Here is a 14,865-nt window from a genome sequence, read left to right as displayed (position 1 = left end):
AGAGGGTTGGTCTGCTTTGGGCCCCCTGCCTCGGCCAATGGGGAAGAAGCTATTCGGCGCCCTTTCCACAGGTTGCGCGTTCTCCCTGCCGCCAGGGCTTAGGGAGCGGGTCCTGGTGGCAGAGAAGGCGGGAGAGGCGAGAGTGGGCTTGCGGATAGTCTCAACTAAAATATCAATATAGGGCGTGGAGGAAACTAAAAGTTAGATTAGGAATCAAGAAACGAAAGGAGGAAGGAAAAGGCAGTATGGGACAGACGGAAAAGTTAGTAAACGGAAGATGTGCTTCACGAACGATCAGGCGCTGCTCCTGTCGCCTAAGAAAGTGAGGCCATCGAGGATTATGGGATTTGTAGTTTTACGTGTCATTTGGTTGGAAGATGGCGGAAATGACAGCTGCGCAAACGCAGAAGCAGCTTCAGCTGCGCTTGCGCTTCAGTCCCCGGACCACTCCCCTGGGGTGGGAACGGTGCTTGTGCGTGGCCTCGCGCCTTTCCTTGTTGGCGGGAAAACTGAGCCGAGGTTGGGGGGCTTGCAGAACTGCTGCAGTGGCTCACTCTGCTCCTCGTCTTTAGGCCCTCCTTGCTCCAGAAGGTAGCTGGCTCTTCTCTGGTTGTAGATGAAAGGGCTGGGCTCTGCTAGTCCTCTGTCTCCTGAGGAGAAGTTTTCTCTTGAGGGCGACAACGAACTTTTACCCCTCCTTAGAATTTCCACCCCCTCCGCCCCCCCCCCCCCCCGCCCGCAAACCTACCCTCAACAAACAAAAGTAATCCAATATCCTGGAGGGCAAGGACGGAGTGAGCGGGAATGAGGATTCTGGTGCTTCCTTCAGGGGTGGGGGTGCGGGCTCAGGCGGGAAGCTGAGGGAAATAATCTCCTGGGGCGGGGTGTTCTTGAGGTGGAAGAGAAGCTAGAAAGGTACTGTCTTACCCATTGAGGGGAATCAAGGACTTTTGACTCTGGTAACTCCGGTATTAATTGCTGCCCTTAAGAGAGAATTGGTGAGAGAAAAGAGGGAAAATGGGGATCACCAAGAGTTCTAACCGCAGGTTTGAAAGGCGGAGTTAGAGTTTCAGACCTTGGCACCCATGTGAGGGGAGATGGAGCGGGGATTTAGGGGTTCCTGGGAATGTGAAAACAACACACAAAGGCGGATGTGAGGTGGGTAAGCGGCACCTGTGGAAGTGTTGCCGTCGGCAGACAGCAAGGTTTAGAATATCAGCACTCCGGAAAGAAAGCCTGTGTTTTGGTGCTTAGTGGCCATATCTTTGTGCTTCCTTGCCCTTTGAATCACCATGAATTTATTTTTTAAATTCACCATGAATTTATTTTTTAAAGAGCTTATTTATTTTGAGAGAGGGCATGCGTGGGCGCACGTGTGGGGGAGGGGCAGAGAGGGAGAGAGAATCCCAAGCAGGCTTGAGGTGAGGGTCGGGAGGTGGGGTGGAGGGTGTTTGAATCTCATGAGCTGTGAGGTCATGACCTAAGCCGAAATCTAGAGAGGGGGGCTTAACTGAGCGACCCAGGCACACCCCCCCCCCTCTCCCCCATTAATTTATTGATAGGATTCTGTACAAGGTTTAGTTCAGGTAGTTACCACAGTAAATATCTTGTTATGTTAGGTATGGGTAGTGAAAGTAGCTGGAATCCTGTTTTTACACTCTTGTGAAATCATGCTTGCTGAGGAAGAAAAAAAAGGAAAGGCGGGGGGAAGGAAATAAACTCTATGGTTCTTAATGGTGGCATGAGTTGCCTGACTAGCTCAGTTGATAAGAAGAGTATGAGACCCTTAATGGTGGCATGAAAGTAAGCAGGAGTCCACGTGCCATTAGACATTAATGCCAAAAGGAAATCAGACTCAGCATAAAGGAGATTAAAAAAAATTTTTTTTATGTTTATTTTTGAGAGAGACAGAGCATGAGTGAGGGAAGGGCAGAGAGAGACAGAGACACAGAATCTGAAGCAGGCTCCAGGTTCCAAGCTGTCAGCAACAAGCCTGAGGCAGGGCTCAAAACCCATGAACTTCAAGATCATGAACTAGAGTTGGAAGCCTGACTGACTAAGCCACCCAGGCACCCAAACATAAAGGAGATTTTAAATATACTTTTCTAGGTTCATGGAGTCTGTGTGGACTGTGTGTCTGAGGACAATTCTAACAGGTTTGCTTTTATTCTCTTCAACCAAGGAGTCCAGGAACAATATAAAGAGGGAATAACTGGGTAGTTAAGAGAGAGAAATTTGTGAACACATTCTAAGTGGGGGGGAGGGGGATTAATGGTTTTGGAAAAATATTGACAAGACTGAATTGTTGTTTAGCTAGATCAGTTCTCAAGCTTATTGGTCTCAGAACCCTCTTGTGTTCTTAAAAGTTACAAAGGACTCCAAAGATTGGTTAATAGCTATGTATCTTTTATTTATGTTGATATTAACATATTAGAATAAATGGGGAAAATATTAAATTATTAATTTTAAAATCATAAGTTATAATTAATAGTAAATGATAATGATATGTTGACCTAAATAACTTTATGGAAAACATATTTTTCCTAAATGAAAGAAAATTTAGTGCAAAGAATGGTGGTGTTTTACAGTTTTGCAAGTCTCTTTCATGTCTGGCTAATAGAAGACAGCTGGATTTTCATCTGTTTCTGATTTCAGTCTGTTATGATATCTTGTTTTGGTTGAAATGTATGAGAAAATCCAGCCTAATACAGATAAGCAGTTGGAACAGGGAGGGGGCCCCCAGGGGTCTTTGGATCACACTTTGAAAACTGCTGAAGGAGATGATTTCAACTTAAAATCACTGATGGCTTTCAGTGTTCTAAGCGAAAGAAAACTTACTCTTTTTTGGAACACCTCATTCGCCTTACCTTGGTTCCCTTCATTCATTATTTCTAAGTTCTTTTTCTGTTCTTATTCATCCTCCTTTCTTATGTTGAGTGGTGGATCTGACTTATGGAACTTTCTTTTACTTTCATACTTAAAACTTTATTGAATTTTCTCCCTCTCTGTTTCGTTTGAAGTAAAAACAAAAACAAAACCCCTCAAATGTTCTAGAGCCCCCAGTTATTTAATAGCTAGTCAGAATGAAAGTTGGTGGTATTTTGTGTGCTTATTAACTGTCTGGTTTTAAAAATCTCTCTCTCTCTTTGTGCTTTGTTTTAATATTCCTTATGTGGAAGGAGAAAATTCATCTGGAACAGAGGACCAGAGACTTGAGTTGTCATAAAGTGAGTGACTCCTGGCTTTTCTTTCTCTATTAACCAGGTTAGAGATTTTCTTTAAAAGTAATGTTCTTCATCACATCCTCCACTCTAGATTAAGGGGAACTATTATGTATCACTGCTTATAGATTTACTTTATTTTGTTAAGGATCCATGATTTTATCCAGTTGGTTGGAGCTCCAGTAACACACTTTGGCCTAGAGAGGTCAGTATAGGTTTAGATAATGATTTGAACCTAAATACTGGAAAATTTTTGCATTTTTAGGTGGATCAAAACACTCTAAGGAATTTGGAATTTAAAAAAAAAAAATCACTTTTGAAGTGGTAATATAGGCATGTTACAAAATGCTAGAGATATAGAAGGGGGTGTGTTAAAAAGCACCCCCAGCCACCCAGTTCTACTCCCTAGAGGTTCGTGTCTTGTGTATTCTTCCATAGATAGTTTGTGGATAAGTTTAAGCATATTAGGTAGATATACATTAAAAAAAATCAAATTTTGTCATTTTAAATACACTAATTTTCATTTTGCTTTTCCCCTTTTAGTATAGCTCATCTTGTAATTTATATTACCTTCATAGGGACTTCTCATGATCTTTTTTAGAATTCTGGAGTCTGGAAGAAAATGTATTTGTCATTTTTGATCAAATTAATATTCATTTTCAGCTTAACTGTATTCAGTTTTTAGCTTCTATTTAGAATTATCAGAAAGAAGACCAATTTGCTGCAGTGTTTCTCCCTCAATATCCCACTTGCCTTTTTTCCTAGAATAAATAGACTTAGGGGGTTGGTGGTGATGAGTTAAGATGGAAACAGTGAAAAAAATATGTTGCCCTCAATATATAGGAAAGGTAGTTGCTGCAGAACAGCACATCTGAATTATTCACATTTATAGAAGACAAGGAACAAAAAATATCAAAAGATAGTTTGAAAATACATTTAGCCATGCTGTGGACACACTAAGTCAAGCCCCCAGTACTTTTTGAATTCACCTTGGGATCTAGAGAGAGGAACTCTATACCCTGAGCAACCAAATGTTCACTATAATTTGGTCATTTGAAGGTCTTAAATTTTTCACCTTTAAAGGGACACAGATGGATAGATAGATAGATAGATAGATAGATAGATGTCTCATATATAAGATCCATTTTATGCTACTTTTGTGTCTGTTTATAATGGGAGATGATAGAGTTGGAAGACTGAGTTTCAGGTCCAGGGCCTTCAAATTACTCAAAACCAACAGCCAGAAATAAGATCATTGAGAAGAATAGATGTGTTATTAGTAGAATTTAGAGGCAAAAGTCTGGGTTCATCCTGTCTCTACCATGTATTAACACTGAGGCTTTGGGAAAATCACTTAACTGCTTTTTGCCTATTTTTTTGATCTGTAAAAAGGTGAGCTGGCATTTTATCACCTCTGCGGACCCTCCCAGAGGTACAATGCTTGTTATAATTGTTATAAAAATAAGAATGGCTTATATGCTTTAAGCCTAAAGAAAACTGGGTAGAAGAGTTATAAGAAGTTTAAGCTGATAAAAAAAACATATTTTTCTTCTAATTAGTAGAAATAGTATCAATAGTGGAAGTGTAAACTGGAAAAAAATGTATAAATTATTGCAACTTCACAAGAGGAATCTTGGCACTCTGCTGGGCCACGAATGGCTCATAACTGTGTGGAGACAAATCTCTTCAGCCTTTTGTATGACTAGATGTCTCCCCATTCCCAACCCTCAGTTGTCTATCACTGTGAAAGGCCTGGTCCTTAAATCCAAAGTATCTGGAAACAGAATTTTCTGTGTATTTCAATGTGTACTTTTAATGTGTGCTTTCCACATGTGCTATAATATCAAAATGGTTGTGAAGCACTGAATTAGACTCTTGGGATATAGCACACCATAGTTAATAGCGTAAACTTTAAAATCAGGAGGGTTCAGGGGCGCCTGGGTGGTTCAGTCTGTTAAGCTTCTGACTTCGGCTCAGGTCATGATCTTATGGTTCGTGGGTTCAAGCCCCGCATCAGACTCTGTGCTGACAGCTCAGAGCCTGGAGCCTACTTCGGATTCTATGTCTCCCTCTCTGACCCTCCCCCTTCATGCTCTGTCTCTCTCTGTCTCAAAAATAAATAAACGTTAAAAAAATGTAAAAAAAAAAAAAAAATCAGGAGGGTTCAAATCCTGAATTACTATTTATCAGTTACCTATTATCTCTAAGTCCCTCTAAGCCTAAATTTCTCCAAGTGTAAAAAAGTACCTATCTCATAGATTTACTGGGAGAATTAAGTGAGATGACATATGTAAAGGATAAAGAATATGGTTGATGCTCAGTAAGTGTCACCTATTATTATTAGTCACGATTTTGATGGTGATAATGAAGCATACTGATGTAGCATAGAACATCTGCAGGTAGATAGTTTCAGGATATAGAGTGGAAAGTATTAGATGCCTATGACTAGCTTCTCTGGGGATGGCTGCTGGTTACCAAATATTTCTGAGCCTTGAATAGGGATTGCTAGAATCTAGCACATTGGAAAATTTATTGGACTAGAAGATCTAAGTAAAGATTATAGTGATGTTAAAAAGGGGGTTAAAAAGGGGATTCTTTATGCATAGGGACCTCTGAATTAGGTCAGAGAATTGCCAGATTATTTGTGTTTTAAGTATTTAGGAAAACCTTGTGAGATGAAGAACACTCTCACTTTTTAACTCTCAGGACTGTTCATACTGCTGCTGCTGCTGCTGCTACTACTACTACTACTACTTTTTATACTTCCATCTATTAAAAACAGCCCCAAAACTCAGTTGGTTATGTTAAGCCCATGTCACCAAACCAAGACTAAACAGTTTTGGCTCTCCCAGAAATAGAATTTTGGTTTATAGTCAATCAGGAATCACTTGATCAGCACTATTTAGGTAATCTGCCTAATAGACCCCTATCATCTCCTATAGGAAAGTAGACTTGCAATAGGTAATTTGCTTGTTTGCCTAGTGTAACTTCCTTGTTCCAGCTCCCTTCTGCCTGTAAAAACTCTTTCATTTAAAAAAAATGTTTTTAAATGTTTATTTTTGAGACAGAGCATGAGCGGGGGAAGGGCAGAAAGAGAGGGAGACACAGAATCTGAAGCAGGCTCCAGGCTCTAAGCTGTGAGCACAGGGCCCAATATAGGGCTCTAACCCACAAATCATGAGATCATGACCTGAGCCGAAGTCAGATGCTTAACCGACTGAGCCACCCAGGTGCCCCTAAAAGTCTTTCATTTTGTACAGCTCCTCAGAGTTCTTTCTATCTGTTAGGTCAGATGCTTCCCAATTCATGAATCACTGAATGAAGCCAATAAGATCTTCAACATTTACTCAGTGAATTTTTTTTAACACATCACTACCACTACTGACAAATGCCGACCTTACGTTGGACATGACTCTAGGCACTTAAAACATGAAGGAATGTTGCTAATCTTTAAAACAGTAACTCTCATTATCCCCTGGCATGTGATTGGCACTGCTGAGGAGGTAAAAGTACAAGAGGGCAGAAAATGTAGTACAGCAGTCCCAGGTAAAGATCCTAAGCCCAACAAGATAGAGAAGAAAGTTTAAAATCAAGTTCAATCAAAGTCACAGCAGTTAATTTCTTTTTTCTAACAGAGGCACAAAGAAAGTGTAGCTTCTGAGCTAAATGATGGCAACGTTGCAGAGTAAAGAAGGTGAGTCAAGGATGAGGGAGATTCATTTTTTTGTACATTTCCCTCATTTTTTCCTTCTTTCTCAGTCCCTGGTAATGTAGATACACTTCCCACCAAAGGGAAGTTCAGTCTATATATATTTGGTATACACTTTGTTGAAGTTACTACTTTTCTAGAAACTTTGAGTGAAATATATACAACTTAGAAGCAGTCTAGCTCAAGAAATATATGAACTCATAGGGAGACAAAAGACATTAAATATCTATAATACAAATTCGAATGTGATAAATGCCAGCAGAGAAGTATTAAATGTTATGGAAGCTCAGAAGAAAGAGATACTGTTTATACCTGGGAGGATCAGTGTAATTTTCATTGCACTAGTTTTTTTTTTCTTTCAACTTCCTGATTTCCTGTAAAATTTTCTTTAAAGTTAAATGAACAAATTTTTTAAATTTCACATTTGAATAATTCAGCTTTCTGTATGTTTATATTTGTCACCTTTTAATTACTCAGTAGTTTGTAAACTTGGCTGAATAATCTAGGTGGCCTTGCAAAATGACAGATTCCTCAGCCTCACTCCCAACTGTTTATTTAGAATTTAAGGGGTGGGGTGGGGTGGGAAAGGAGAGGCCTAGTAATCTGATTTTGTTAAAAGCTCTCTCCAGGTAATTCTGATATGGCCAGTCAATGGGCAGTGCAGACATTTTCTGTGCTAGACTCTATGTTTCATAAATCCATTTGATGATCAAATTTCTTTCAGAACATGGGAAGGGGTCAAAGAAAACCTTCGCCCCACCTGTACAAAAAATGCATAGCCTGATGTGCTATAGCCCTAACTCACCCAAGGAGGAGACCCTGGGGATCAGTTCTTCAAAGGACAGGTTAGAGAAGAAGGAGCAGAAAGCAACCACAGAAAATGGTCCAAGCAGTGGCCAGGAGAAAAAAGGAAAGGCTAAAGACAAGCAAGCAGAGAAGAAAGCAAAGGTATCAGTCTCATTGATGGGTTCTAGTGGGACAGTTTCTTCTAGACATCCAGTCTAGACAGTCTTTTCATGTAGGGGAACTTTACCCTGTACTTTAAGTTTTTTTATTCCTTTCTTGGGGGTTCTATTTTCTTAAAGAGGTGAAAAATGTTTTGAAGAAAGCTTTTAGCTGGAAATAATAGGTGGGTAGGGATTGAGGTGGAATGGAGGTGAAAGTAAATGTGGTCAGAGGCTTTATAAAATTTTCCTTTTCTTTGACTCCTTTATTCCCAGGAAATCTGAGACAGAGTTTATAGAATCCTTAGGGACAATACCTTCATGCTCTCAGCCTTGTGAACTTACTGGCTGATCTAAGGGCTGGTCAGAGAGGAGACCTGGGAAAAGATGAATGGTTTTCCTTCTCTGCCCTTATCTCTGCAGGAAAAATTAAGTCTCACCAATGCAGAATTTGAGGAGATTGTCCAGATTGTGCTACGGAAGTCCCTCCAGGAGTGTTTGGGTATGGCTTATAGTGAGAGAAAAAGAGTTTCAGTTAGACAAACTGTTATCTGAAGGGGTAGAGTAAATTGACAGCTTTTTTCCTTCCCTCCAGTTTCCTATAAGTAAGGAAATATTAGATGGCTTTGAAATATTTTTAAATATTTCATCTATCAACAGGACTATAGCTAAACTACCTTACGGGGTACAGACTTCTAGAAAAATAGATTAAGTTGAAATAGATTACGTTGACTTCAGAATATAAATACAGTCTCAGATAGTTTTTTTAAGCGTAACTTAAATTCACTTTCACATGTTTACAATCTACTTAGAAAAGATAAATTGTATTTACTAGATTTGAAGAACTTAGTTTCCATCTACCCTTGTGTATTTGTTTCCAATACTGTTTTAACATATGCTCAGGGATTTGATTTTTGGAATAAAGAACTCTACAGTGTACACCCTGAGGATTTTGCCATATGTCCTGAGGCTAAGGAGACTAGTCTGATGTTTTCAGCTATTCTTAGGTGTACTTCTATTCCAAGAGAAAGTTTGAGGAACAAATGGTCTAAAATACATTACATAAGATTTATTTTATGTACACAAAATAAAATTGACATTACTTGGCTATCCTGGAGCAAGGCGGATCAATCTGGAAAGACTTGCCAAAAGATACAGATTTGTAGTTTTTCCTGAGAATTTTAAGGCTTAAAGGTCTATTATTGGACAAAACTCCAAAGATGGACTCTTCTAGGCATCATTTTAACGGAAGGTTGCAGTTTGGAAATAATGGAGTCATTATTTTCTTTAATTGTTTCTCTGCTTATAGTATTTTGTTTTGGGAGAGATGGGATCTAGCCTTGATTTTTCAGAGACTTCCTGTGCCCAGCCCATAAGACGTACCCAATTAGACAAGGAACCAGGAATTGCTTCTTCTACTGATAATGATAATGCTGATGGGTAAGTTTATCCCAGTGAGGCAAGTTGATCACAGGGTAGATTTAGCATTGGTAAATGGTTATCTATCTAGTCATTTTCTTTATATTTTATTTTATTTTTGAGAGAGAAAGAGAGAGCGTGAGCAGGGGAGGGGCAGAGGGAGAGGGAGACACAGAATCTGAAGCAGGCTCCAGGCTCTGAACTGTCAGCACAGAGGTGGATGCGGGGCCCAATCCCACAAGCCATGAGATCATGACCTGAGGTGAAGTAAGACACTTAACTGACAGCCACCCAGGTGATCCAAGTCTATCTAGTCATTTTTGTATCTCTATGGATTTCTCTCAGCTCAGGACAGATACCTGTTTGAACTGGGAAGAGTAGGCAAATAGATGGATAAGATGGCCTCAGGAGGCTGTGGAGAGCCTAGATTTTTCTATACTCCTGACTTTTATCCTTGGGTGTTTTGAAACAAAGGTATGACAAATGGCTCCTTTTTGCCTTTTCATTAAAAAGAAAATCTTATTTTCAGAGAGAAGGTAATGGTACCTCATACTCTAGAGATTTCAGCCACTAAGGAAGCTGGAGTGACCTCTGTGATAGAGACACCTAAGCCAGGGCAGCCAGATCCTCCACCTTCTGAGAAGAAATTCAATAGATTTTCCTTAAGCAAAGGAAAGAAAGGAGCCCGTAAGTATAGTCAGATATACTTTGACATCTGGCTCAAGTACTTATTCCACAAAATTAGGGAATGGGACAGTGGGCAGGCTGAAAATTTTCAACCCAGGTCTTGAAACTATTAGATTATGATCCTTCTTCCTTATTTCACTGGCCCTCACTATCTATAGAGTGTTTTGTTTTATCTTCCCAGAAGATGAGAAAATGGAGAAAGCCCAAAGTGGACGTGAGCCCAGACAGAAAGCTCAACTGAAAAAAAACAGTTCAAAATCATTCTCGGATCAGAAACCAACAAAAAGGAGAAGGCAGTGGTTTTGGTGAGTTCAGCATGATTTGGAAAACCTACCTGGGCTTGAAAATTGGAGATGGAGGACAGAGGCAAGGGTTAGGTTGCTAGAGGAAATTCTGCAAACAAAATAATTTATCTCTCACAGCTACTTGTAAGAGATACGCTGCTGTGGAAGAGAAGGCTTTCATTTATTCAGTTATTTAGTCATATAATCCATAGTTGTTGGATGCCTACTGTGTACCAGGCATTTTAGGATGTGCTGAGTAAATGTAGAATAAATTAATAAATGCCTGTTGGAAGGGAAATAGGCTTGTGAGGAAGGCAAAAAAGAAAGCTACAAGGTGGGAGTAGACTTGAAAAAGTTTCCAAGAAAAGATACTACTTTTTTCTTTTTTGATTTAACTTTATTTTTTATTTTTTAAAATTTACATCCAAATTAGTTAGTATATAGTGAAGCAACAAGAAAAGATAGTACTTGAGCCATGTGTTGGAAGTATCATTTAGTAGGGTGAACTGAGGTGGGGATGAAGGTCAGAGTGATATTTATTGGCAAAGTTATGGAGGAGAGCTAATGATTGTAGCTTTTAGGTACCTTGCGGGGGATAGAATGTTGTAGGGGGAGATAAGGTTATAGGCATGCAAGGGCCAGATCATAAAAGGCCTTACATGCCAGGCTAAGGAATTTGAATTTTATTTTAAAGGTAAAGAGGAACCATTGACCTCTTTAGGGGAAAGTTGGTAAGATTTGTATTTTAGAAAGCTCACTGTGCCACTGGCATGGGAGATGGATTAGTGGGAGCATGACTAGACCCACAGAAATAGTGATCTAAACAAGGAAGATAGGCAGTAGCAGTGAAGAGGAAGAGACACATTTGAGATCTTTAGGAGGAAAGATCAGTATGATATGGTTACCAGTGGGATCTGAGGATGATCCTGTTTTCTGACCTAAGTGCTTGAAAGAACCATTATTTGAAATGGAGAATATAGAAGAAAGGGCACATTTTCAGACAGTGAATTAGCTTTGGACAAGTTAGAGGGTCTGTGATGAGCTTTTGCATCTAAGAAAGAGGTCTGGGCTGGAAATACAGGTTTGGGAATCATCTGCATCAGTAAGAATGGATGAAATTTTCTAAGAGGAGGGTGTAGAGTGCAAAGAGAAGAGCAATGAATAGAAAACCCATAATGTTTAGGGGGAACATAATGTTTAGGGTTAAGCAGAGGAAGAGCTGCACAGGAAGAAAACTAAGAACTAAGAGAAAACTCAGAAAGGTAGAATCTAGGAGAGTATGGCATCACAGATGCCAGGGGAGGAGAGAATGTCAAGAAAGAGGGAGTGTTTAGCCTTGTGCTGCTACAGAGACATCAAAGAGGATAAAAATTTGAAAATGCTCAACGATATTACAGGTAGGAAGTCATGAAAAGTCAGAAAGATGGGACACAGAATTTGAAGCAGGCTCCAATCTCTGAAGTGTCAGCACAGAGCCTGATGCAGGGCTTGAACTCACAAACGGCAAGATCGTGACCTGAGCTGAAGTCAGATGCTTAACCAACTGAGCCACCCAGGCGCCCCTAATTTATTTTATATTTTAATGTTTATTTATTTTTGAGAGAGATTGAGTGAGGGAGGGGCAGAGAGAAAGGGGGACAGAGGATCCGAAGCGGGCTCTGCGCTGACAGCCGAGAATCTGATGCGGGGCTCAAAGTCACGAACCGTGAGATCATGGCCTGAGCCAAAGTCAGATGCTTAACCACTTAACCGACTGAGCTACCCAGGTACCCCTTTAAGCTTTCTTTAAAAAAAAAAAAAAAAGAGACTTGGCCTGTGTGTCATGAGCATATGAATAAGTTGAGGAAAAATTATTTATAAAGGAGGAGAGAGTGAAGGGAATGAGAAGAGAGCCAGAGGGTTTATTCTTACTCAGAAAGGACACTTAGCCTTTGATATTGGATGGAGGGCAGATAAACATGGATATAGATTTATTTATTCTTTTAACAATAGTTATTAATGCCTTATGTTCTATTCCAGGCATTGTGCTAGGTACTGGAAATATAGTGGTGAAAAAAATAGATAATCCTTTCTTTCATAGAATTTACCATTTTAGTGTTTCAGGTAATAAACAAATGTAGAAAATAACCATGGTAATATGGGGAAATTTTAAAGTGTTTTTCTTTTAAATTTTATTTATTTTGAGAGAGAGAGAGGGGGAGAGAGAATCCTAAGCAGAGAATCTCTGTACTACCAGCACAGAGCTCGAACTCACAGTGAGATCATGACCTGAGCCAAAACCAAGAATTGGATGCTTAATTGACTGAGTCACCCAGCTGCCCCAGTATTGGGAAATTTTAAAATGAGAAATAAAATATATTAGACAATATGTTAGTAAGTTTAAAATTTTGAAAATAAATACACTTAACAATCTGGGGGGAAACAGGCTTGCACCAAAAACAGGCTTGTACATACTTGAAAGAAAACTCTAGGAAGACTATGTAGACATCACACAAGATAGTCCAAGGCAATAAACTACTTTGTGTGTTATGATAACATGGTAACATAAGGAGCCAGAGATGTACGTCTAATTTGGGAAGTTGGGCGGCCTCGGTGATGCCATTCCATCTCTTGCACCTCTTGGTATGAGGGCAAGGATTGGATTTTTCACTGGGAGATGGAAAGTCCACTCCTTTGGCAGTGCTTGTTGAGTCGAATTGTGATTGTCGTGAATGTGTAAGCCTCTTGCTATAAATGAACCACTCTTCCTGTTTCTTACAGTTGTCAGGGAGAGATGAGTCCTCCCACAGTAGGAAATAGAAGGGGCGGTATCTGATAAATACAATCAGTTTGGGTGAAGTGAAGGAAAAGAATGGAATGTCATGGCAGGAAATAACAGAGACCTAATCAAGATTGGGCCAGTCAGGGAACACACTTGTAAGGAAATGACATTTAAGCTGAAATCTGAAGGAGGAGTAGGATGCAGAGAAAGAATTTAGAGAAGGTGCAGTTTGGCATATTCCAGGTTTTGAAAGGAAGCCAGTATGATTGGAGTTCAGAGACCAAGGGGAAGTAAGGCAAGAAAGTGGCTCCGGATTAATGTACAAAGTAAGAATTTTAAGTGCATTGGGAGCCACTGATGAGGTTTTTTTTTTTTAATGTTTATTCATTTTTTAGAGAGAGAGAGTGAGTAGGGGAGGGGCAGGGAGAGAGGGGACAGAGGATACAAAGCAGGCACTGTGCTGACAGCGGCAAGCCTGGTGCGGGGGTCAAACTCAACAGACCATGACCTGAGCTGAAGCTGGACACTTAACCAACTAAACCACCCAGGTGCTCCGAGTGGGGCTGACATCATCAAATTAATGTTCTAAAAGACTCCCTTTGTGATTAATTGAAAAATGAAGTATGTAGTGACAAGAGTAGACAAGTGAGTCCTAGGATTAGATACTTTGGTGGCTTAGATGAGGATGTTGAAAGTGGAAACAGAAGTGGATGGTTTTAAGATATGTTTTGTATGTAAACTTGTCAGAACTTGGTAATGAATTGGATATGGGAGGAGGTGAGAGAGAGGCAAGAATATGTTAAGATGATCAGTTTCTGGCTTGAGCAGTTACTTGAGAGGAGTGAGGAAAAGTAGAGAAAGAACAAATTTGTGAGATAAGATCAAGCACTTGGGTTTGGGCCCATTAGGTTTGAGCTCTTTGTGACACATCCAAATGGTGATTTCAAAGAGTAAAGTGGCTGTAGGAATCTGGAACTCAGAACAAAAGCTAGATGCATCATTCATCTGTATGTGGTCAGACATGAAGATGGGTTTCAAACCTATAGGAGTGGGTGAGTTTGCTTCAGGAAAAGTGTAGCATGGGGAACTAAGGCCGTGACTGGGCTTTGGAACCCCAGGGTTTAGAGATGGAATGGAGAATGAGGAGGGAGCTGCCAGAAAGATGCGGGGAGCGGGGAAATGAAGAAGGGGGAGATCATAGAACCCAAGGAAACTGGTGTCAACTGAAATACTCGTAGTTTGTCTGTGACATCAGTTTTCATTATCATAGAACTGCGTCATGAGCCTCAAGCAGTTTTCTGGAGCACATCATCCTCTCTTCTAAGTTGTTTGAGGGGAAACTTTATAATTTATGTTTATTTCTTTATTTATTTTGGGAGAGAGAGAGTGTGTGTACGTGCAGGAGTGCAGAGGAGAGGCAGAGAGAGAGGGAGAGAGAGAATCCCAAGCAGACTCCGATTAGTGCAGAGCAGGAGGTGGGGCTCAATGTCATGAACCATGAGATCATGACCTGAGCAGAAATCAAGAGTCTGACGCTTAACCGACTGAGCCACCCAGGAGCCCATGAAAGGAAACTTTAAAGAATTGTGTGTTCTTTTATTGGAAATTTTATCTCAAGCCACAAATCCTTAGTTCTACATCATTAGGATTCATTTTTCCTATTCATTTTCTCAGGAATATTCATTCTTTTCACAACCAACCATTTATTTTATTGATCTGTGTTTACTTTTATGGTCTCTGGCCCCTTTTCCCACTCTTTTTTTCTAGTCTTGGTAGATCACCTCTATAAACATCAAAAACAGTTACTGGGAGCTGTTTTTTGTTTTGTTTTGTTTTGGAC

General features: G+C 40.1%; 1 protein-coding gene across 1 annotated transcript in view; it reads left to right on the top strand.

The window, feature by feature from the left end:
• The first annotated feature begins 47 nt into the window (after positions 1-47).
• The window catches only part of ZCWPW1 (zinc finger CW-type and PWWP domain containing 1), a 32,259-nt gene continuing 17,441 nt past the window's right edge, over positions 48-14,865 (top strand). Inside the window, 9 exon segments of the mRNA XM_045047984.1 lie at positions 48-591; positions 3,180-3,227; positions 6,857-6,915; positions 7,655-7,878; positions 8,298-8,376; positions 9,227-9,314; positions 9,823-9,980; positions 10,162-10,220; positions 10,222-10,285. Coding sequence (XP_044903919.1) covers positions 6,888-6,915; positions 7,655-7,878; positions 8,298-8,376; positions 9,227-9,314; positions 9,823-9,980; positions 10,162-10,220; positions 10,222-10,285 — 700 coding nt within the window. The 5' untranslated portion in view covers positions 48-591; positions 3,180-3,227; positions 6,857-6,887.

The sequence above is a fragment of the Felis catus genome, chromosome E3 (genome assembly GCF_018350175.1).
Source record: "Felis catus isolate Fca126 chromosome E3, F.catus_Fca126_mat1.0, whole genome shotgun sequence".
Taxonomy (NCBI): Eukaryota; Metazoa; Chordata; class Mammalia; order Carnivora; family Felidae; genus Felis; species Felis catus.
This window is presented reverse-complemented; position numbering and strand designations above follow the sequence as displayed.